The sequence below is a fragment of the Larus michahellis genome, chromosome 2 (genome assembly GCF_964199755.1).
Source record: "Larus michahellis chromosome 2, bLarMic1.1, whole genome shotgun sequence".
NCBI lineage: Eukaryota > Metazoa > Chordata > Aves > Charadriiformes > Laridae > Larus > Larus michahellis.
Window position 1 is genome coordinate 169,478,257 of NC_133897.1, and position 23,485 is coordinate 169,501,741.

Genomic DNA, 23,485 nt, shown 5'->3' on the forward strand with positions numbered 1-23,485 from the left:
CTGGGGAACGCGCTCCGGGGCTGGGGGGGGACACGACGCACTGCGCTCCGCCGGAACGGAGGGGAAACCCGAGACTTCACGGCAAACGGCAATTCCCCTTTCTGGCCAAGTCGAAACGCCGCTTATCGCCACAGCACACAGAGCACTCTGGAGGGTCGAGAGGCGGCTGTACCGGGGGGGTCTTGCCTGGGTGATGCCCCCCCTAGGGCTGTGTGCGGGCAGGGCTGGAGCTGTTGGGGATCGTCGGCATCCCCCATCCCCAGCAGCGTGGGCAGGGGGGCGAGGGGGGGATTCTGCCCCTCTGCTCCGCTCGGGGGAGACCCCCCTGCAGTGCTGCCTCCAGCCCCGGGGACATCGGGAGGACACGGAGGTGTCGGAGCGGGGGCCGGAGGAGGCCCCGGAGATGCTGGGAGGGCTGGAGCCCCTCTGCTGGGAGGACAGGCTGAGAGAGCTGGGGGGGCTCAGCCTGGAGAAGAGAAGGCTCCGCGGAGACCTTCCAGCCCCTTCCAGCCCCTCAAGGGGCTCCGGGAAAGCTGGGGAGGGACTCTGGAGCAGGGAGGGGAGCCACGGGACGAGGGGGAAGGGTTTTAAACCAAAAGAGGGGAGATTGAGATTAAAAATAAAGCAGAAATTCTCCACGATGAAGCTGGTGAGCCCCTGACCCAGGTTGCCCAGAGAAGCTGTGGCTGCCCCATCCCTGGAGGGGTTCAAGGCCAGGTTGGACGGGGCTTTGGGCAACTTGGGCTGGTGGGAGGTAGCCCTGCCCGCGGTGGGACTCGATGGCCTTTAAAGGTCCCTTCCCACCCAAACCATTCGATGTTTCTATGAAAAGCAGCCGGTGTCGCCCTCACTGGCCCAGGGGCAGCAGTCTGTGGGGCTCAGCCTGGCCGACCCCGCTGCAGCCCCCCCAGGGTGCGGGTTCGCAGTCACCCTGCCGGGAGACGAAGCTGCCCTGAGGGTCCCCAGAGCAGGGCCGGGTGGCAGGAGGAGCAGGGGGACGGGAGCGCTGCCGGGTTGGGAGATGCACCGGCAGGCTTTCTCCGGCCACCGACGCTCCCCCCGCGCAGAGGCAGAGCGCGCAGCCGAAGGTGGCACGCTCCCGATGTCACGACTCTTTCTTTTCTGAGGTTATGGGGCCGGGGCAGTCAGCCTGGAGCTGAGCCAGCTCGGGCACGGCCCGCTCCGGGTGCTCGGAGGTCCACGGGTTGCCCGGTCCCAGCCCCACACCTTAGTGCCAGCTCCGTGGCCCGGGATGCTGCGGGGATTCCCATGTGCCTGGCCCCGGAGGAGGAAGAGGAGGAGGCTGATGGCCTTCACCGGGGCCCAACCTCCCTGCAGCACCTCCGTGGCTCCAGGCCCGCCATCTACACCACGAAATCAAGTGCCGCTGGGGCTGTCACCCAGCCGAGAGCCCCGCCGAGCAGTGACGGGGCTGGGTGGCAGGGTCCCCACCGGGCTCTAAGCTCCCCGGCACAGCACGGAACGGTCCTGGTTGCCTTTGGTGCCGGGGCTGGGCACAGTCAGCCAGGACAGCCCTGCTGACGGGGGGCACCCCTGCGCGACCCCCCAGGCCCTCTGTCCCCAGAGGAGACAGTCCGTCCCCTCTGTCCCCAGAGGAGTCCGCTCGAGCTGCCCGTGCAGGACGATGAGCGGTGGGTGCGGGAAGGGGCGCAGGGGGGAGGTTTGGGGCAGTCACAAATTCGACCCTGCGGGGGCTGGTTGCCGCAGGCTCAGCAGGGACGGCATCGGTACGGGGACAGGAGACGGGACAGGTTATGGGGACAGATTACAGGGACAGTTTATGGGGACAGGTTACAGGGGACAGGTTATGGGGCACAGGTTATGGGCATAGGTTAGGGGGATAGGTTATGGGTCAGGTTATGGGGACAGGGTACAGGGCACAGGTTATGGGGACAGGTTACGGACACAGGTTTGGGGACAGATTTCGGGGACAGGTTTGGGGGACAGGTTACGGACACAGGTTTGGGGACAGGTTACGGGGACAGGTTATGGGGACAGATTTGGGGACAGGTTATGGGGACAGGTTATGGACACAGGGTACAGGGACAGATTTGAGGACAGGTTATGGACACAGGGTACGGGGACAGGTTATGGGGACAGGTTACGGGGACAGGTTATGGGGACAGATTATGGGGACAGATTTGGGGACAGGTTATGGGGACAGGTTTGGGGACAGGTTACAGGGACAAGTTAGGGGGACACGTTTGGGGACAGATTAGGGGGACAGACTTTGGGGACAGGTTTGGGGGACAGGTTTGGGGACAGGTTACGGACACAGGTTACGGGGACAGGTTACGGACACAGGTTACGGGGACAGATTTGGGGACAGGTTACGGACACAGGTTACGGGGACAGATTTGGGGCCAGGTTATGGAGGACAGGAGCAGGGGCGGCAGCGCACACACCCGCCGGGCTGACAGAGACACAAACGTCGTTCTTGCTCTCCGGGGGGGGAATTAAAGCGGATTAAAGCAGGCGCGGGGGGGAAGGTGTGCGGCGGGCAGCTCCGCATGGGTTAATTCCTCCCTCTCTGCCCCATTAGCAGCAGCAGCAGCAGCAGCAGCAGCAGGAGGCCGGATCGGGTCCCGCTGGCAGGGGAGGGAGCGCTCTCAGGGGTTCTCCTCGCAGGGACTGATCCTGAGCAGGAGCCCAATTCCCCAGGGCCGACACAGCCCCGTCCTGGGCGCCGGCTGCCCGTGAACCCCCAAAGCACGGAGTTAGGGGACAACCCCCCCCACACACACACGCACACTTTTTGCTCCAGCACGTAGGGTCCTCTGTGCCCCCCCCCCCCCACGGCCCCCCATTCTGCCCACCTCCCCGGCAGCGCTGAGCCCAGCCAGGCCCACGCCGGGCGACGGGCGAGGATGCGGCAGGAGTCCCGCCGGCAGGTGAAGGGCAGCAAGCGTTGCCATCCTCGCCCTCCCCTGGCGCGGGCAGGACCCCCCCCCCGCCCCCAGCCGAGCCCCGTGAAGGGTTAAGTCCCCTTGGAGGATGGTGGGTGAGCTCAGGTAGGCGTGAGCCTTCGCTTCTCGCTTCTCCCACATCCAGAGCCGGAGCAGGGCTGCCTGCCGGAGGAGGGGCCTGGCTGACCACTGCTGCTGCTATAAAACTCCCCGTTCCTGCCACACTCAGCGTCTTAAGATGCACATGTGCGGGGAGAGGAAACAGGCAGCCCTGCCTGCGAGCGGCCCTTAACCCCTTCCGCACGCAGAGAGCCGGCAGGGGATCCCACCACCCCGCCACCCTCCGCGGCGCCGCATCCCAGCCGGAGCCTAGCCGGGGGAGGGCGACACGATCCGGGGCTCCCCGGACCCCAGGCGAGGTGGCAGCATGAGCGCCTGGAGCTGAGGCCGTCCCGCGGCAGGAGGAGGTGGGCAGAGAGCGGCGGCGGTCCCCACGCGGCTTCCTCGGTGTCCCCCCGGCCGCCCAAAATGTCCTTTGCCATGCTGCGCTCGGCCCCCAGCCGGTACCTGTACCCCGAGATCAGCATGCTGTCGGAGGACGAGGAGAACGGCAGCGAGAGCTCCGGCTCCGACGAGAAGCCCTACCACCTGGACGCCGACGGCTACGGCATCAAGGCCAGCAAGCGCAGGAGCGGCAAGAAACCCAACCGGATCAACAGGGAGCCCCGGCAGCGTCACACGGCCAACGCGCGGGAGCGTGACCGCACCAACAGCGTCAACACCGCCTTCACCGCCCTCCGCACCCTCATCCCCACCGAGCCGGCCGACAGAAAGCTCTCCAAGATCGAGACCTTGAGACTGGCCTCCAGCTACATCTCCCACCTGGGGAACGTGCTGCTGGTGGGGGAGGCGTGCGGGGACGGGCAGCCCTGCCACACCACCCCCGCCTTCTACCACCACGGCGGCGGCAGCCCCCCCGCGCGCGACACCGAGAACTCCCAGCCCAAACAGATCTGCACTTTCTGCCTCAGCAACCAGAGGAAGCTGGTAAGTGGCCGCTCAGCGCCGTTCCCCGCGGGGCTTTTGGCCGGAGGGGGTTGCGCCGGTTGCGGTGGGGGACCCCCGGGCATCCCCAAGCACGGCCGTGCGAGGAGGGGGTTAGGGAACACCAGGGCACCGGCTATGGCTCGGCTGCCACGGGGCCCGGTGCGAGCCGAGGGGAGACGGGATGGCTGGGAGAGACGAAGCAGCTCCGGTGGGAGCCGGAGAGCACGGCAGAGCCCGTCGGCGAGCCCGAAACCCGGGCGGGGAAAATACGGTGTCTCCCTTTAGCGTGTCTAGATCCGCTGCCCAAAACCCCCAGCAGTCACCTCCGAATCCCGCGGGACAGGAAAAGGGGAAACCCTCCGTGGGCGAGAAACGGGTTTTAGGAGCTGGAAATCGGGCACAGGGAAAGTAAAGAGTCTGGAAAGAGTCTGGCAAGAGTCTGCATCCATCCCCGCTCCGGCAGAGCGCAGGCGGCAAACGGAGAGGTGAGAGCCATTTGGGCGCAGGGCTGGCCACGGCCAGGACTCCTAGCCCATCAACGTCGGTGGCTGACAGGAGGATCGGCTCCCCGGGCTGGTCCATCCGCCTGGGCCACGGCCACGCACCCAGCCATGGGCCTGCTGTGCCGGGGAGCCGCGCCGGGACAGGGATGGGGGGAAGGTGAGGCCAGCGCCATGGCACGTAGGTGTCCCTCAACCACCCCGGAGGATCACGGGGACCAGCAGCTCTGCCCCACGAGCGCTCGGGAAGCGGGGACGGCTGTCACCCGGTGTCCCCCGCTCCTGGCTCTGCCTTTAGGGCAGTGCTTGCGCCTGGACCAACTTTCCGGCAGAGGCCGGTCTCGGTGTCCCCCGGGCACCGGCCACTGTCTGCCCCCGGCTCCGAAGGGATGGGCACTGCCCATGGAGGGCAAGGGGACACTGGAGCGGGACACAAGCCCAGCAGCCGGACTGGGAAAACCCATCTCCAGCAAAATCCAGCTCTGCCAAGGCTCCGGGAGCCGTGAGTGCCACCGGCTGGGTGACGCTGCTTTCCCGGCACAGCACGACCCGTCCCGGCAGACCTTCTCCGGCCCCGCAGGGAAAGGTTTGCTTTCCCGGAGGTGCCGTGCAGGGAGCGACGGCGCGGTGCAGGGCTGCAGCCTTTCTCGGGGCTCTCCCCACGTACGGGGCAGCTCTTGCCGCGCAGCCGCAGGCGCAGGGCAGTGGGAGGAGGTGGCTGCCGACAGCCTCCGGGCCCTGCCGGAGGTGGCACCGGGTTTATAAACCCATGGGTGTCCCGCGCGGCGCGGGCGGTCTCGGGCAGGGTGGAGGTAAAGGAGAGGGCGAGCGCGGAGGCGCGGGGACGGCAGCCGGAGCCCTGCGTACGCGCTCCACCGCTTGAACCCGCTTAACCCCAACGAGGAACGCCCTGAAGAGGGAGAGAGAAGTCTTTGTTAAAGGATTCAAGGCTCATTAAGCGCCAAGCAGCGGCGGTAAAACCAGTCGCGAGCGAACCCTTGACAGCTTGAGTATTTCAGAGCGGGAAAAACCCCAAACCCTGTTAATCCCCCTTCGCCCGTCCTTTCCAATTCGTCGGAGGAGCCGGGGCTGGGAGCTAGCAGGCAGGAGGGAACAAACTCCGGAGGCTTCGCATCCGCCGGGGGTTTGCGTCGCTAAACCTTAGGTCACCAAAGACGAACACACGGGCTCTTCCCGCTCGGGCAGGGGAGACCGAGCGTCCCCAGCGTTCCTGAGCTCCAGGGCCAAACTCTCCCCAGTGGGCGAGGGACGCAGACCCCCCCGGCTGCGAAGCCCCCTCCCACTCCAGCAAACCGCTGGAGCCGGCGCTATCCCAGTTTAAAACCAGAAGCGGCAGGTGGGGAAGCTCCTGCGGGGCTGAACTGGAAAACTCCATCGCCTTCCAGTTCTCAGCCTCTTCGGGACCCTCCTGTACCGGCTTCAAAGATGGCTCTTGTGCTGCTATTGCCCCTTTTGCCTTGGTTCCGACAAATTCCCGTCACCGCTTTCGCATCAATTCCTATAAATTCCCATCGTCTCTTTTGCATCGATTCCAATAAATTCCCATCACCGCTTTCGCATCAATTCCGGCAAATTCCCCTTGCCTCTTCTGCATCGATTCCGACACATTCCCATCGCCACCTTTGCATCAATTCCAATAAATTCCCATCACCACTTTCACATCAATTCCGACAAATTCCCCTTGCCTCTTCTGCATCAATTCCGACACATTCCCATCGCCACCTTTGCATCAATTCCTATAAATTCCCATCGCCACCTTCGCATCAATTCCGATAAATTCCCGTCGTCTCTTTTGCGTCGGTTCCCACAAATTCCCATCGCCCCTTCCGCATCAATTCCTACAAACTCCCATTGCCACTTTCACGTCGACTCCAATAAAATTCCCATCGCCACTTTTGCGTCGATTCCAATAAATTCCCATCGCAGCGGTTCCCAGCACGGACTCCTGTGCGGGATCAAACCCCGGGAGAGGCAAGGCGTATGGAAGGGATAAAGCCAGGCAGGATTCCCGGGCCAAGATGGGCCACCTCCCTTCCTTCAGCCCTTCTGGATAAACCCGGAGCCGAGATCTCCACGCTGTCCGCGGGGACAAGATGCTTTGGTCCGGCTGAGGAATAAGCCGGGTCGGGCTCCGGCTGCGGAGGGGGGGACTGAACAGACCGTGCCTGAGCGGCGCACTCGCTCCGCGCTTGAGATTTTACGGCCAGATAACAACCCGATCGGTTTTATTGCGTGTTAAAGGAATAAAATAAACCGTCTTTTTATCAGGAAGGTAATTTTGACAAATGGCGAGGAAACGAAAGCGATCTCCCCCGGAGCTGCAAACACGGCGCAGCCGGGAGCTCGCAGCCCGCCCGACGCTGGGTGGAAGGGACCCCTGCTTTGGCTCCGGTGGCCACCGTCCTGGCCAGGAGAAGCCAGCTCCACGCCAGACCCCTCGTCTTGCTGGGCCCAGAGCTGACCCAGCGCCGACGTGCGTGGCAGCTCCGGCCCTTCGCCCCGCGGCGAGCTCCTCGGAGAGCCCCCGTCCCAGGAGGGAAGGCGGCAGAGCCGCTTCTCCTCTCCCAAACCCCTCCCCGGGAGCTGCAGGGCTCCTCGCTGAGCGTAGGGAGAGCAGCTTGATCGGATCAGGAACATAAATGGTCTCGCGTTGCCGGGTGCTCGGGTCAAACCAGCCCACCCATCCCCGTCAGAAGGGGCTGCTTTTCCGCCAGGCCTTTTTGCTCACACGTAACGGCGTTTTAAACTGAAAGAGGGGGGATTGAGATGAGATCTCGGGAAGAAATTCTTGGCGGTGAGGGCGGTGAGCCCCTGGCTCAGGTCGCCCGGAGAAGCTGTGGCTGCCCCATCCCTGGAGGGGTTCAAGGCCAGGTTGGCCGGGGCTCGGAGCCACCTGGGGTAGTTGAAGATGTCCCTGCCCAGGGGGACTTCAAAGGTCCCTTCCCACCCAAACCATTCTGTGATTCTCTGATGTTGTTTCAACCAACTCAACCTCAGGGTACGCGATTCCGTCCATCTCCGGCTTTCTAGGCTTTGCCAGAGAAAAGGTAACCTCGGGAGGGATCTGCTCCCCGCACCGTCTGTCCCCCTGCCACCGGCTCTGCCCGTCCACTTCGTGCCCGACGGGCCGTGCAACTCCCCCGAGAGCCAGCCAGCCCGTGGCAGGAGACACCCCAGTCTGCAGGGCTCCCCAAAACCCTCCTCTTTCCCAAAAAGCCCAAGATGCCGCCGTCCCTGCTCAGCTCCGCAGCCACCATCCGCTCCGGGCACGCCGTCTCCCTCCCGTGCCATGGGCAGTTGCACCCGGCTGTGACTCCAAGGGGGAAAATGATGCCACGGCTCCCCTCGTTAAAAGCCTGGCAGGAGACGGCACGCGCGTGGCACTGAAGCCCCACGAGCCATCGTGGGCAGAGGGCCAGACGTCACCTCACCCCCGGGGCACCCTGGCCGGGAAAGCGGTAGCCCCGGGAAGGTTGTGGGTGTGAGTTTGCGGTCGCCGTGAGCAGGGAGGGGAGGCAGGGGGTGGCAGGCGCGTGGCCCTGGTGAGAAGGGTGACAGGAGAGAGCTCGGGCGGGATGGCCGGGGACGCCGGCTGCTGTGGGCACCCCAAGGGAAAGCAAACCCTTCCCAGCCGGGCCGTCGCCTCCTCCCGCTTTTAGTGGCCAGCGGGTGAACGAAGGGGCTTGCCCGGATTCATCTGCGTGACTCAGCCTCGCCTCGCATCCCGGTGCCTTATCCCAGGGACTTTCCCGTATCGGGCTGAAACCAACCCCATCTCCCTGGAAAGATCCTGCTTTAAAACGACTCCCGTGTCGGTGTCGGCCGCCCGCCGCAGAAAGGCTGAGCTCTGCTCAAGGGGCCGCCCCAGGCTCGGGCCAGTTTGCCCCCCGATCCGATTAAATGGCCAAAAAGCTGCATGGGGACAAGACCTCGGACTTAAGGAGGAGGGAGGTGGACACCACGCCGGTAGGGACATCACAGGCACTGCAGGACAGTGTGTGGGCGGGTGGCAGTGACGGACGGGACGTTCCCCAGCATTGCTAGGGAGCAGGATCATGCAATTCCCATAAGGAAGCGTTGGGAGAGGGGACCCGGGGGCTGTGGTGCCCTGGACACCCCATCCCTGTCAGCCCATGGAGGCGCTTGTGTTTCTCCTGGTTTTCCTTTGTGGCTCTTGCCTGTGTCATCGTCCCCGGCAGGAGACGCAGCGCTACAGGGGGAAATACCAGGACTTTTTTGGGAGAGCTGCTGGGAACAGCCACGGCTCGGGGACCCCGGCGGCGTCCCCTGCGTGCCAACAGCCATCACAAAGCGCTCATCCCCGCTGCCCGCCCTGCATGGAGCTGTAAGGACCGAGGGGCACTACTCAGGTCTGGGGACACGAGATGTGGGGGCAAAGGTGGTGGTGGGGGGTGTCACCCCGAGCAGTCGGTGCCGGGATTGCACACCGGTTAAAGTGACAAGGGACGAGCGCGCGGCACCGGCCACTCCGTCTTCTGGAGCGGGAGCTGGCATTGGCACGGCAAGCAAAGCGGGGAGGGGGCACCGAGACCACCTGGGAGCTCAACGGTGTTGCAAGAGCCGCCACGGCTGAAGCCCCCCCCCCGCCCCGCCGCAGGCTGTGCGGCGGAGCAAAGGCTGCCCCCATCCCGGGGGGCTACCCCACATCACCCGTGGGGCAGGATGGGTGCCAACGGGTACCACGTCCCTTCCCAAGCCGTGGCGGCAGCAGAGCATCCAACCCGAGGTGGCAATGCAGGGCCATGCCCCGACTCGGGGTACGGGCAGGGGATCGGTGACCGCCAGCTTTGCGCAAGGGACCGGAGCAGCTCCAGGTCCCACTGCCACCCCCGAGGGCAGGCAGGGAGGGACGACACAGGTGCCGCAGGCTGGTCCATGCCTCGCCGTCTTCCAGAGGATGTACGTTCCTCGAGAGGAACGGGAATGAGGAGGAGAGGGGCCGCCGCCGCGCTCCCCGGCAGAGGGGAAGGAGGAGGACGATGGCTGTGCAGAGCCCCAGCTCCGGCGCGATGCCTGCCCCGGCCAGGGGGCACAAGGGGCAATGGTGGCAGTAGCCCCCCCCGCAGCAAACCCTTCCAGAGCATCTCCCAAACCAGCTCCGGTCCCAAGATAAGCGAGCAGAGAGCTCCCGGCAGAGATAAACGCGTTGGGCACAGGACTGGAGCAGAGCAATGAGGGGACCGGAGGTTTTCCTCTGGGGTTAAGCCAGGACCTGGGGAAGGGGCGAGGAGAGCGGGGGTCAGGGTGGGGGTTGGCCTGGCCTGCAGAGACCTGTGGGGCTTGGCCAAAGGGCCGGGGCTGGTGGGGATCCCCACCAGCGTCGCCGGCGTCACCGTGCCGAGCAGGAGGGGATGAGGTGGGCAGCTGCCGAGTTCCGGAAATGCAGCGCTGGCACGTTAGATCCGGCGGAACCGCCACCGACAGCCCCGCCGTAGGCACGGCAGAGCTCAGCAGTGTCAGCTTTTCCTTGGAAACCTCCTCCATGCCGATCGGCTCCGAGAGCGGGGCGTTGGTGCTCCGTCCCTCAGGAGGGAAACTGCTGGCAAAGGTTTTTGAGGGCCGCCTTGACCGGGCGGGCTCGTGATTCGACACCGAGCGAGAAACTCGCGTCGGGGTAAGAGGTGCCGGGAGGAGGAAAGAGCGGGATGAGGGTTTGGGGCAGAACCAGCCGATTCCGTCACCCGCTGCTTGCCCGCGCCCCCGGGGTTTTATTGCTGTTGTAGCAAAACCGCTGGCAGCCACCTCTCCCGCGGCGCCGAGTGCCACGCTGGATGCGGCCGAGGGCAAGTGCGGGAAGGGCTGAGCCGAGCACCGGGAAAGCCGCCCTCGATCCACGGCCGAGCCCCGCTGCCCTCGCCCCAAGTGCAGCGAGGAGAGCTGGGGGGCTCCGTGTCACCCCCACCAGGGCTCTCCGCGACCCCAAGCAGGGTCACCGTGCCACCACCGAGGCCACGGGACAGGCAGGGCTTGGCGTTACCCAGCGGGGACCGGAGGTCGGATCCGCCTGCAGGTTTTGTGCGAAAAGAGCCATAATTTGGGCACGGGGTGGCAGGTCAGCGGGGAGCGCCGGGCTGCGGGGATGAGGATGGGGAGCGGAGGGCTCCCTGCACGACCCCCAAAAGGATTCCGCAAGCACGGAGCCGTGAGCGGACGGCGAGTTGCCTCAAGCCATGGGCAGAGCCCAGGAGCTCAGCACCTCGCCCCAGCGCCGTCCCCCCGCTCCCCCCACGGTATCTACGAGATGGGACGGCTCCGCAGCCCTGTAATTTACTGTTCCTGCTGCACTTAATGGCAGCGGAAAGGCAAGGTGATAGGGGAAAAAATATGAGGCGGGATTTTCCGAATCCCCATTTCCTCTCCAGACAGCACAAGAACTCCTGGGGCCTGAACATCTGGGAAATTTAATTTTACCATTTCTGAGCTGAACTCCCCTTCCCCTCCCCTCCCCACCCCCGGTAACAAAGGAAGAGTCAGAGCAGGGGCCGCACGTGCAGCCGTGGGGGAGGCTGCGCCGCAGCGAGCCATGCGGAGCGGCCCGGGGACACGGCCTCGGGCGGGCCACGCTGGCAAGCCACGGGCCAGCAGAGGAGAGGTGGAAACGTCACCTAACACCCGGTCCCTGGGCCAAGGGACCCGCACCCAACCTGGGCACACCCCAGACGGCCACAAATCACGTCCAACTGGAAATGAGAAGCACCAGCTCTGCCTGCGCGCACCTGGCTGGGGCAGCGGTGGGGCTGCTGGTGTTGGTATTAGTGATGGTGGGGCTGGGGTTGGTCGTGGTGGCAGCGGTGGTGGCAGCGATGGCGCTGGTGGTGGCAGTGACGGTGGCAGTGGTGGCAGTGATGGTGCTGGTGATGCTGGTGGTGGCAGCGATGGCGCTGGTGGTTCTGGTAGGGGTGGCAGTGATGGTGGTAGAAGTGGCGGTGACGGTGCTGGTGGTGGTGGCAGTGGTGGCAGTGATGGTGGTGGTGGTGGTGCAGGTGGTGGCAGTGATGGTGGTAGTGGTGGCAGTGATGGTGCTGCTGGTGGTTCTGGTAGTGGTGGCAGTGATGGCGGCAGTGATGGTGGTAGACGTGGTGTTGGTGGTGCTGGTGGTGGTGGCAGTGGTGGCAGTGATGGTGCTGCTGATGGCAGCAGTGGCAGTGATGGCGGTAGACGTGGCAGTGACGGTGCTGGTGTTGGTGGCAGTGATGGTGCAGGTGGTGGTGCTGGTGGGGGCAGTGATGGTGCTGCTGGTGGTAGCGGTGGCAGTGGTGGTGGCAGTGGTGGCAGTGATGGTGGTAGAGGTGGCGGTGACGGTGCTGGTGTTGGTGGCGGTGATGGTGCTGGTGGTGGTGCTGGTGGGGGCAGTGATGGTGCTGCTGGTGGTAGCGGTGGCCATGATGGTGCTGGTGGTGGATGGTGGTGGCAGTGATGGCAGTGATAGTGGCAGTGGTGGAGTGATGGTGCTGCTGGTGGCAATGATGGTGCTGCTGGTGGTTCTGGTAGTGGTGGCAGCGATGGTGGCAGTGATGGCAGTGGTGGTGGTAGTGGTGGCAGTGATGGTGCTGGTGGTGGATGGTGGTGGCAGTGATGGTGGCAGTGATGGTGGTAGTGCTGGAGTGATGGTGCTGGTGGGGACAGTGACGGCGCTGGTGGTGGCGGTGGCAGTGATGGTGGTGGTGACGGCAGTGACGGTGGCAGCGGCGATGCCGGTGGTGGTGGGCTTTTCTGGCACCCGGGGAACAAAGCCCGACTGTCAGCCTGGCTGTCACCCAGGGGCTGGCCAGGGGGACTCTGCGACGGCGCAGGAAGGTTTCCCGCAAGCCACGGATGGCACCCAGAGGGACAGGGACGGATCGGTGTTCTCAAGGCCTCGGGAAGGTCCTGACCGCAGGAACTCGGGAGCGGGGTCAGAGAGCCCCGGCCCAGGCGCTGCCATCGACCGTTCGGTCAGCGCAGAAGGTTTCTGTCCTGCCGCTGCCCCTGCGCGGGGAGAGGGCTCGGGAGGCAGGCGGTGGGGACGAGTGACGGCGGCGGGGACATGGCGCAGCGGGCAAAGTGCCAGGGGTCCCGAGGAGTTCAGGCAGGGCCAGGCACCTGCAGGGTTTTGGGGCAGATGGAGCTCCCGCTCCTGCTGACCCCTCCGGACCCCCAGAGGGACGCAGAGGGATGACGGTGACACCCGGGGAAACCTGTCCCACGGCTCCCGAGATGCGTGGGAGCGGAGCTGCCGCAGGACTCCCGTGCCCAGCAGCGGCGCAGGGAAGAGCGAGAGGCTCCCGGGCCGGAGCCAGCGTGCTGGCAAAACTCCCAGCCCCAGGTGTGTTGTTTTTGTTTTTTTTTTAACTTGGCCTTCTCCTTCTCCTCTGCAGAGTAAAGACCGAGACAGGAAGACGGCGATTCGGAGCTAGATGATCATCGTTTTCAGGAAGGACAACAAGGAGGAGCAGAGGGAGGAAGGATGGAAAAGCCACACACACAAAACCACAGCCACGGACACTCCTGCCTTCAGCCTGCTGCCGGGGAGAGCCGCACGGCGTCACCCCGGAGGACCTTACCCTGACCCGGACACACGCCTCGGGAGAGGCCGGGCGTCCTGCCAGCTCGGAGGGGTGACGGCAGACGGGAGGCGAATGCGGACGCGGGGGACGGCAGGACTTTGCAGGATCGCCGGGAGGAACGCCGGCTGCGCAGGGACGCTCGGCAACGACGCAGGCAACGCAGCCGCTGCCCGGCGAGCCAAAGGGGCACGGGACCTGCTCCCGGGCTCCTTGGAAAGGCGGAGGGGGGGGCTGTCCCTGCCCCGGTCGCTGCGGATGCCACGCACGGCTGCTCCCGGAGGACGGCTGCCGCTCGGACGTGCCCGGTCCCAGGTCTGACTTGAGCAGCGTCGGCGAAACCGCTTACGGAAAGCCCCCGCTCTGCCCGTCCCCTTCCAGCTTTGAGCCACTCCATCCCCTGAACTCTTGAGTCCCGGGGTGCTGCGTTTGTTGAGTTTAATCAATACATGCTGGTGTTTCATGTCATTGATATGATAATATAAAGCCTGAGCAATTTGTATAATTAAAAATGAATATGGTTCAGAGTCACGGCAGGAGCTTCCTTCCTTCCAGAGCCCCCTCACGCAATAAACCTCTGGTTTCACCCTCGCCGCCTTTAGGCTCAGCAAGCCATCGAGCCGCAGCTCCGGCTCTGCTCCCCTGGCACAGCTTTCCCCCACCTTCCCGGCCCAGCGTGGGGTCCCGGGACCGGGGGGGAACCCTTCACCCTTCCCGCAGGGCGGCCGGGGACGAGCGCTCACCCCCCGGTGCCACGCTCAAACCCAGCTGGAGGACCAGGTAAAAAGCAGGGGCTCGGTGAAAAGCCGATGCTGCAGCCGAGCTGAGTTTCCTGGGGAAATAAAACGACACGCGTACGCCCCAGCCATCTCGGCGCTTGCCGGTGCTCCTCCGGGCAGCGCTCGCTCCGAGATTTCACGGGCTGCAGGGCGACGAAACGCTTCTTCGTGTCTCACCCGAAACGGCGTCCCGAGGTTAGAAAAAGGAGCGAAGGTTGAGCCCTCCGAGGGCGCAGACCTCCGAGCCCCCCTCAGACCTCCCCCGAGGGACAGGGGCTGCGAGGGGGACACGGGATGCTCGGGCACCCGTGGGGATGCCCAAGGCCACCAGCCAGCACCGGGTGGGTGCAGGAGGGAGAGGAAAGAACCACGGAATGGTTTGGGTGGGAAGGGACTTGGAAGGCCATCGAGTCCCACCCCCTGCCCCAGGCAGGGACATCTCCCACCAGCCCAGGTGGCTCTGAGCCCCGTCCAACCTGGCCTTGAACCCCAAGATGGGACGCCAAAGAGGTGTCAGACAGTGTCCCGAGCCCCCGGGGACCCCCACGCCTTGTCCCCAGCTGTACGTGGGACCCACCACGACCCTGAAAGAGGGGCCCTGCCCTGAGCCCCGGCGTCCCGAGGCCCCGAGCGCGGCGCTGCTGGTTTGACCCAGCCGGCGCTTCACTCGCGGGGAGGCCGGCCGGGCGCAGGGGGGTCTCACCTAAGGATTTGGAAGCGTTCCGCTTCACAGAGATGGAAATTGTTATATTTTTAATTTCAGTATTAGTGGTTTTGAAGCTGGAGAAAGAGGTTTGGAAAGCCTCCCTGCCTCTCAGGCAGGACTCAAAGGCATACACAAGCACTGATGGATACTGTTGAAATGAAATTTGGAGGCGTGGGGGAGGAAAACTTCGATTCAGTGGAGTCCTTCCGAGCCCTGCAGATGAGGTCGTAACACTCAACACTTAAATGATGCTTCACCAATTCCAAGGGACGCCGCCAACTTGTCCCCACCCACACCGGGGCTGCTGCGGTCACGCAGGGACAGGGGATCGGTGCTCAAGCAAAGAAAAACAGGGAAAAGCAGTGCCGTTTGCCTACGCGTGTGCCTGGCGGAACGGTGCCGGCGATGCGTGGGGCGCCCGCACGGCCGGAGCATCCCAGCCGAAACGAAGCTGCCGAGCCGTAGCTCGGCACCGACAAGGTGCAGAAGGCACCGGTTTTAACCGCGGAGAGCAGAAGAGGAGGGTTGGAGCAGCAGCGCCCTGGCAGACGGAGCGCGGCGCATACCTTGGCAGGCAGCAGCTCCGGGACGTTGCCACCGGATCCCGCAGGGCCTCTTCCAGCTACGCATTCCTCTCCCAGCTCATCACAGCGGGGCTCTGCCACTGCTCTGTCCGGGCGGAGAGGTGAAAAGCTCCAGAGCCGGCCAGGAAGGGACGTGGATGCACGGGTAGAGCCGCAGGAGATGCAGCTTTCCCCGGCACCCTCCGGCTGCGCTGCCGGCAGGCTCGGGCACGGCCAAGGGCAGGCTGGACGTGTCCCATGGGTGCAGCCCGAGAGCGGAGGCAGCAGCCGGGTCCGTTCCCCGGTGGAGCTCCCACCTCCCTGCCCCGCTCCCGAGGCACGCAGGGCACACACCTCCCCGCGAGAGGTGAGAGCTGCCAAGACCAGCAGAGAAGCATTCATAGAATCATCGAATCAAATGGTTTGGGTGGGAAGGGACCTTTAAAGGCCACCCAGTGCCACCCCCTGCCCTGGGCAGGGACACCTCCCACCAGCCCAGGTTGCCCAAAGCCCCGTCCAACCTGGCCTTGAACCCCTCCAGGGATGGGGCAGCCACAGCTCCTCTGGGCAACCTGGGCCAGGGGCTCACCGCCCTCACAGCAAAGAATTTCTTCCTCAGATCTCACCTAAATCTCCCCTCTTTGGGTTTAAAACCCTTCCCCCTCGTCCCGGGGCTCCCCTCCCTGCTCCAGAGTCCCTCCCCAGCTTTCCCGGAGCCCCCTGAGGGACTGGAAGGGGCTCCATGGTCTCTCTGGAGACTTTCTGTGCTCCCAACGCATGCTGCCGGCTCATGGGCAGTGTTTACCCCCCCCTCCCCAGCCCCCCCCAAGCCCTTCTCTCTGGTACCGGGGGCTGCCCCCACCCCGGCGCAGGACCCTGCACTTGGCCCGGTTGGAGCCCAGGAGGTTCACGCGGGGCCACCTCTCCAGCCTGTGCCGGTTCCCTCCGGGTGACATCCCGTCCCCCCAGCCATGTCACCCTCCACACGGCTCGGTGTCGTCGGCAAGGTTGCTGAGGTTGCCCTCGATCACAGCGTCCGTGTCGCCGACAAAGATGTTAAACAGCAGCAGCGGGCCCAGTCCTGACCCCTGAGGAACCCCACTCCTCACTGGCCACCACTTGGACATGGAGCTGTTGACCGCAACTCTTTGAGCGCAACCGTCCAGCCAATTCCTTATCCATCGAGTGATCCATCCATCAAATCCACGTCTCTCTAATCGAGAGACAAGGATGTCGCGGGACGGTGTCGAACGCTTTGCCGGCATTTTGTCAGATGCGTTCCCGGCTCGGGAGGCTGTTTCTCCCGGCCGGTTTGTGCCGGGGGGGCCGGTGGCCATCCCCAGAGAGCCGTGCGGCAATTGCTCTCAGCTGTGTGATAGGCCCTGCCCGGGTGCAGAGCGATTTTCCACCACATATTTGCTCTGTGAAGTCACAGGTAGCTCAAGGATTCGCACACGTCTGCCCACGTCCAGGATGTGCTGCTGGCTCGGGGAGGGGGGGGACGAGGAGACGGGCTGCAGCTCTCGGCAACCGCGGGACTGGCAGCAAGCCTTGGGCAAGCTGCCCTCGCCTTTGTCAGGGCCACTCTTTATCGGGGAGTGGAGCCATAGGACGAGGGGGAAGGGTTTTACACCGAAAGAGGGGAGATTTAGGTGAGATATCGGGAAGAAATTCTTTGCTGTGAGGGTGGTGAGCCCCTGGCCCAGGTTGCCCAGAGAAGCTGTGGCTGCCCCATCCCTGGAGGGGTTCAAGGCCAGGTTGGACGAGGCTTTGGGCAACCTGGGCTGGTGGGAGGTGGCCCTGCCCAGGGCAGGGGGGTGGGACTCGATGGACTTTCAAGGTTCCTTCCCACCCAAAGCATCTGGTGATTCTACAACCTGCCACGGGCTTCCTGCCCCTCCGAATCCCAGCTGTAGCCCCGAGCCGGCACGGACCCGGGACAGCCCGGCACCAGCAACAGCAGAGATGGAGCCAGCCCTGTCGCAGGGTCTTTCTGCCCACCACAGCCGTACCCTCGCTGTCCCCAGTGCTTCCCAGCGCGACTGGGATGTCCCGGCAATCATGTCCAAACCAACGGCAGAGACACCCCCCCCGGGCCCGCTGCCAGCAGAGCAGCTTCACAGCGCTTTCGTACTCGTTAGCCAAATGATCGGCCAGGGCGTTATCTCCTGCCAGGGGCTGCGTCGAGCAGCTCTTGCCTACCCTCCCCATGCCTCCCACTACACCCAGCACGGCTTCTCATCACCCCCCCCGCTCCCATCCGAACGCTGCGGTCCCACACGGACCACGTGGCGGCCGAGCCGAAAAGCCAGAGTTAAATTACAAGCGAGTCCGCGGAGGTTGAGGGTGATTCCCCGGTGCAGGGGAGCTCCGGGCAAACACCCGACCTGGCTGTGCCCTGCGTGGGGACCCCGGCCCCTCCGGCAGCACCCACGGGTCCCCGCACGCCGCCGCCACCAGGACAGGACGCCTGTGCGCGGCTGCCACCGCTCCCGATCACTTCCATACACTCCGTCACCCTTCGGCAACACGTGCAGCTGGCAAGCTATTAAAATAATGCAGGTGAAAATTATAGGTTAGCTAATAAAGCCTTACGGAGGTCTCGGAGAAGAAAGGGAAAAGGTCTTTAAACGCACCTTTCTGGCGGCTGGGGGAACAGAGCCGCCCCAGGGCGTGCTGCAGCCCTCCGAGCTGCGAGGCCGGCCAGCTGCAGGGCCAGCAGAGCTCGGGTACCCCTTCCCCTCGCTTGACCCCCACCATCGCTCCCTGGGCACCCCTTCCCCTCTCCCAACCCCTGGAATCACTCCCTGGGAAGTCCTTCCCCTCTCCTGACCCCCGGCATCGCTCCCTGGGAACCCCTTCCTCTCCCCTGACCCCCAGCATCACTCCCTGAGCACCCCTTCCTCTTTCCCAACCCCTGGAATCACTCCCTGGGAACCCCTTCCCCTCTCCCGACCCCTGGAATGGCTCCTTGGGAATCCCTTCCTCTTTCCCAACCCCTGGAATGGCTCCCTGGGCACCCCTTCCCCTCTCCCAACCCCTGGAATCATTCCCTGGGAACCCCTTCCCCTCTCCCGATGCCCAGCATTGCTCCATGGGCACCCCTTCCTCTCTCCCAACCCCTGGAATCGCTCCCTGGGAACCTCTTTCCCGACCCCCAGCATCGTTCCCTGGGAACCCCTTCCCCTCTCCTGACTTCCAGCATCATTCCTTGGGCACTCCTTCCCCTCTCCCAATGCCCAGCATCGCTCCCTGGGAACACCTTCCTCTCTCCCAGCCCCTGGAATGGCTCCTTGGGAAGCCCTTCCTCTTTCCCAACCCCTGGAATGGCTCCCTGGGCACCCCTTCCCCTCTCCCAACCCCTGGAATCATTCCCTGGGAACCCCTTCCCCTCTCCCGATGCCCAGCATTGCTCCATGGGCACCCCTTCCTCTCTCCCAACCCCTGGAATCGCTCCCTGGGAACCTCTTTCCCGACCCCCAGCATCGTTCCCTGGGAACCCCTTCCCCTCTCCTGACTCCCTGCATCATTCCTTGGGCACTCCTTCCCCTCTCCCAATGCCCAGCATCGCTCCCTGGGAACACCTTCCTCTCTCCCAGCCCCTGGAATGGCTCCTTGGGAATCCCTTCCTCTTTCCCAACCCCTGGAATGGTTCCCTGGGCACCCCTTCCCCTCTCCCAACCCCTGGAATCACTCCCTGGGAACCCCTTCCCCTCTCCCGATGCCCAGCATTGCTCCCTGGGCACCCCTTCCTCTCTCCCAACCCCTGGAATCGCTCCCTGGGAACCTCTTTCCCGACCCCCAGCATCGTTCCCTGGGAACCCCTTCCCCTCTCCTGACTCCCTGCATCATTCCTTGGGCACCCCTTCCCCTCTCCCCACCCCTGGAATCACTCCCTGAGCACCCCTTCCTCTCTCCCAGCCCCTGGAATGGCTCCTTGGGAATCCCTTCCTCTTTCCCAACCCCTGGAATGGCTCCCTGGGCACCCCTTCCCCTCTCCCAATGCCCAGCATCGCTCCCTGGGAACACCTTCCTCTCTCCCAGCCCCTGGAATGGCTCCTTGGGAAGCCCTTCCTCTTTCCCAACCCCTGGAATGGTTCCCTGGGCACCCCTTCCCCTCTCCCAACCCCTGGAATCATTCCCTGGGAACCCCTTCCCCTCTCCCGATGCCCAGCATTGCTCCATGGGCACCCCTTCCTCTCTCCCAACCCCTGGAATCGCTCCCTGGGAACCTCTTTCCCGACCCCCAGCATCGTTCCCTGGGAACCCCTTCCCCTCTCCTGACTCCCTGCATCATTCCTTGGGCACTCCTTCCCCTCTCCCAATGCCCAGCATCGCTCCCTGGGCACCCCTTCCTCTCTCCCAGCCCCTGGAATGGCTCCTTGGGAATCCCTTCCTCTTTCCCAACCCCTGGAATGGCTCCTGGGGAATCCCTTATTCTTTCCCAACCCCTGGAATCACTTCCTGGGAACCCCTTCCCCTCTCCCGATGCCCAGCATTGCTCCATGGGCACCCCTTCCTCTCTCCCAACCCCTGGAATTGCTCCCTGGGAACCTCTTTCCTGACCCCCAGCATCGTTCCCTGGGAACCCCTTCCCCTCTCCTGACTCCCAGCATCATTCCTTGGGCACCCCTTCCCCTCTCCCAATGCCCAGCATCGCTCCCTGGGCACCCCTTCCTCTCTCCCAGCCCCTGGAATGGCTCCTTGGGAAGCCCTTCCTCTTTCCCAACCCCTGGAATGGCTCCCTGGGCACCCCTTCCCCTCTCCCCACCCCTGGAATCGCTCCCTGGGAACCTCTTTCCCAACCCCCAGCATCGCTCCCTGGGAACCCCTTCCCCTCTCCCAATCCCTGGAATCACTCCCTGGGCACCCATTCCCCTCTCCTGACCCCTGGCATCGCTCACCGGGCACCCCTTCCCCTATCCCCACCCCTGGAATCACTCCCTGGGAACCCCTTCCCCTCTCCCGACCCCCAGCAACACTCCCTGGGCACCCCTTCCTCTCTCCCAGCCCCTGGAATGGCTCCTTGGGAATCCCTTCTTCTCTCCTAACCCCTGGCATCGCTACCCTTCTCCTCGCCCGACCAAATGGTGACGCCGCCGGCCACCAGCAAGGCCAGAGGGAAACGTTCTTCAGCTCCCCAAAGGGGCCCAGTTGCCCCCCGTCACGGAGAGCACGGGACAAATCCTGTCCTGGAGCTTCGGCTCAGGGGTGCAGGTCCTGCACCCACCACAGTGGGCTGAGCCAGCCCAAGCCAAGGCGCAGACACGGGTCCTCCGACCACGCTGGAGGCCCAGGGATTTGCAGAATCATGGAATCACGGAATGGTTTGGGTGGGAAGGGAGCTTTAAAGGCCATCGAGTCCCACCCCCTTGCCCTGGGCAGGGACATCTTCAACTACCCCAGGTGGCTCCGAGCCCCGGCCAACCTGGCCTTGAACCCCTCCAGGGATGGGGCAGCCACAGCTCCTCTGGGCAACCTGGGCCAGGGGCTCACCGCCCTCAGAGCCAAGAATTTCTTCCCCAGATTTCATCTAAATCTCCCCTCTTTTGGTTTAAAACCGTCCCCTCTCATCCCGTGGCTCCCCTGCCTCCTCCAGAGTCCCTCCCCAGCTTTCCTGGAGCCCCTTCAGGGACTGGAAGGAGCTAGAAGGTCTCCCCGGAGCTTTCTCTTCTCCAGGCTGAACCCCCCCAGCTCTCCCAGAGGAACAACGGGACAGCCGAGGCTGATGGGGACCCTCCAGAGACCATCAGCTCCAAGCCCTTGCCTGCAGCAGGGTCAGCTGGAGCCGGCTGCTCAGGACCCCCTGGGACAACTGAGACGCGTCCTGCTGGGTGGGAACACCTCCGAGGACGGCGATGCCACAACCCCTATGGGCAGCCTGTGCCAGCGGGAAAGGAAAAATGAGATGAGACCTCCCTTTGGGAGCTCCTCCCAAACGCTCCCGTACTGCTGATACTGCAGAAACCTGCCACGCGGGGAGAAGAAACCTGTCAAGTCCCGTGCTCGCTCCAGGCTGGCTGGGCTCGAGTCCAACCCGTTTATCTCCCGCATCCACCGGAAAGGCAACGAACGGCTCCAGGGAAACTGGGGAAGGGGGTGGGGGGGAAAGGGACAGGGGGCACCGGTTGGGCAGAAGGTACACGAGGAGGATGGAGCCCTCTCACAGGGACGACGGCCAGGGGATCGGGGCAGAAGGGTTTTGCCACGGCCGGGTGAAAGCTGGAGGAGCGGCGCAGCTCCGGCAGTCACCCCTGAGCCAAGGGCCGTGCCTCGGGGAGCAGCCGGAGGGAAGGGAGCGGGGTCGGCGCGGCCCGGTGGCATCGTCCCCTCTCCAGAGAGCTCCGGCCCCAGCCGCCAGCGAGAGATTCCTCCCCGGCAGTTTCAGCTGCGCGCAGAGGAAGCGGCGGCGCGCTCGGCGCTCGACGGCAGCCAAAGCGCGCTTGGAGCGGGGTGGGAAAAGCAGGGCCAGGGCTCTGAGAGCGCGAGCAGGGGCAGCCCCTGCGCTGCCGGGGCGGGGGTGGGGGGCGGCTGGAGCGTCCTGCAGCCAGGAGCATTGCTGGGGAGCTGGGATCACCGCTGGGAGCACTGCTGGGGAGCTGGGATTGCTGTTGGGGAGCTGGGATCACTGCCGGGAGCATTGCTGGGGAACTGGGATTGCTGTTGGGGAGCTGGGATCACTGCCGGGAGCATTGCTGGGGAACTGGGATCGCTGCTGGGAGCACTGCTGGGGAACTGGGATTGCTGTTGGGGAGCTGGGATCACTGCCGGGAGCATTGCTGGGGAACTGGGATTGCTGTTGGGGAGCTGGGATCACTGCCGGGAGCATTGCTGGGGGGCTGGGATCACCGCTGGGAGCATTGCTGGGGAACTGGGAGTGCTGCTGGGAGCATTGCTGGGGAGCTGGGAACGCTGCTGGGGAGCTGGGAACGCTGCTGGGAGCATTGATGGGCAGCTGGGAACGCTGTTGGGGAGCTGGGATCACTGCCGGGAGCATTGCTGGGGAACTGGGATTGCTGTTGGGGAGCTGGGATCACTGCCGGGAGCATTGCTGGGGAACTGGGATCACTGCTGGGAGCACTGCTGGGGAGCTGGGATTGCTGTTGGGGAGCTGAGATCACTGCCGGGAGCATTGCTGGGGAACTGGGATTGCTGTTGGGGAGCTGGGATCACTGCCCGGAACATTGCTGGGGAACTGGGATCGCTGTTGGGGAGCTGGGATCACTGCCGGGAGCATTGCTGGGGAACTGGGATCACTGCTGGGAGCACTGCTGGGGAGCTGGGATTGCTGTTGGGGAGCTGGGATCACTGCCGGGAGCATTGCTGGGGAACTGGGATCGCTGCTGGGAGCACTGCTGGGGAGCTGGGATTGCTGTTGGGGAGCTGGGATCACTGCCGGGAGCATTGCTGGGGAACTGGGATCGCTGCTGGGAGCACTGCTGGGGAGCTGGGATTGCTGTTGGGGAGCTGGGATCACTGCCGGGAGCATTGCTGGGGAGCTGGGATTGCTGCTGGGAGCACTGCTGGGGAGCTGGGATTGCTGTTGGGGAGCTGAGATCACTGCCGGGAGCATTGCTGGGGAACTGGGATTGCTGTTGGGGAGCTGGGATCACTGCCGGGAGCATTGCTGGGGAACTGGGATCACTGCTGGGAGCACTGCTGGGGAGCTGGGATTGCTGTTGGGGAGCTGAGATCACTGCCGGGAGCATTGCTGGGGAACTGGGATTGCTGTTGGGGAGCTGGGATCACTGCCCGGAGCATTGCTGGGGAACTGGGATCGCTGTTGGGGAGCTGGGATCACTGCCGGGAGCATTGCTGGGGAACTGGGATCACTGCTGGGAGCACTGCTGGGGAGCTGGGATTGCTGTTGGGGAGCTGGGATCACTGCCGGGAGCATTGCTGGGGAACTGGGATCGCTGCTGGGAGCACTGCTGGGGAGCTGGGATTGCTGTTGGGGAGCTGGGATCACTGCCGGGAGCATTGCTGGGGAACTGGGATCGCTGCTGGGAGCATTGCTGGGGAGCTGGGATTGCTGTTGGGGAGCTGGGATCACTGCCGGGAGCATTGCTGGGGAACTGGGATTGCTGTTGGGGAGCTGGGATCACTGCCGGGAGCATTGCTGGGGAACTGGGATTGCTGTTGGGGAGCTGGGATCACTGCCGGGAGCATTGCTGGGGGGCTGGGATCACCGCTGGGAGCATTGCTGGGGAACTGGGAGTGCTGCTGGGAGCATTGCTGGGGAGCTGGGAACGCTGCTGGGGAGCTGGGAACGCTGCTGGGAGCATTGATGGGCAGCTGGGAACGCTGCTGGGGAGCTGGGATCACTGCCGGGAGCATTGCTGGGGAACTGGGATTGCTGTTGGGGAGCTGGGATCACT

At 64.4% G+C, this 23,485-nt stretch overlaps 2 protein-coding genes across 2 annotated transcripts in view; one reads left to right on the forward strand and one right to left on the reverse strand.

Moving 5' to 3' along the window:
- Positions 1-23,485, reverse strand: part of BOP1 (BOP1 ribosomal biogenesis factor) — an 82,873-nt gene that overhangs the window by 16,608 nt on the left and 42,780 nt on the right. The gene's annotated exons all lie outside the window — the stretch shown is intronic.
- Positions 3,429-13,519, forward strand: SCX (scleraxis bHLH transcription factor). The gene is given in 2 exon segments (XM_074578115.1): positions 3,429-3,978; positions 12,874-13,519. Coding segments are annotated over 2 exon segments (714 nt in total). The 5' UTR covers positions 3,429-3,455; the 3' UTR covers positions 13,065-13,519.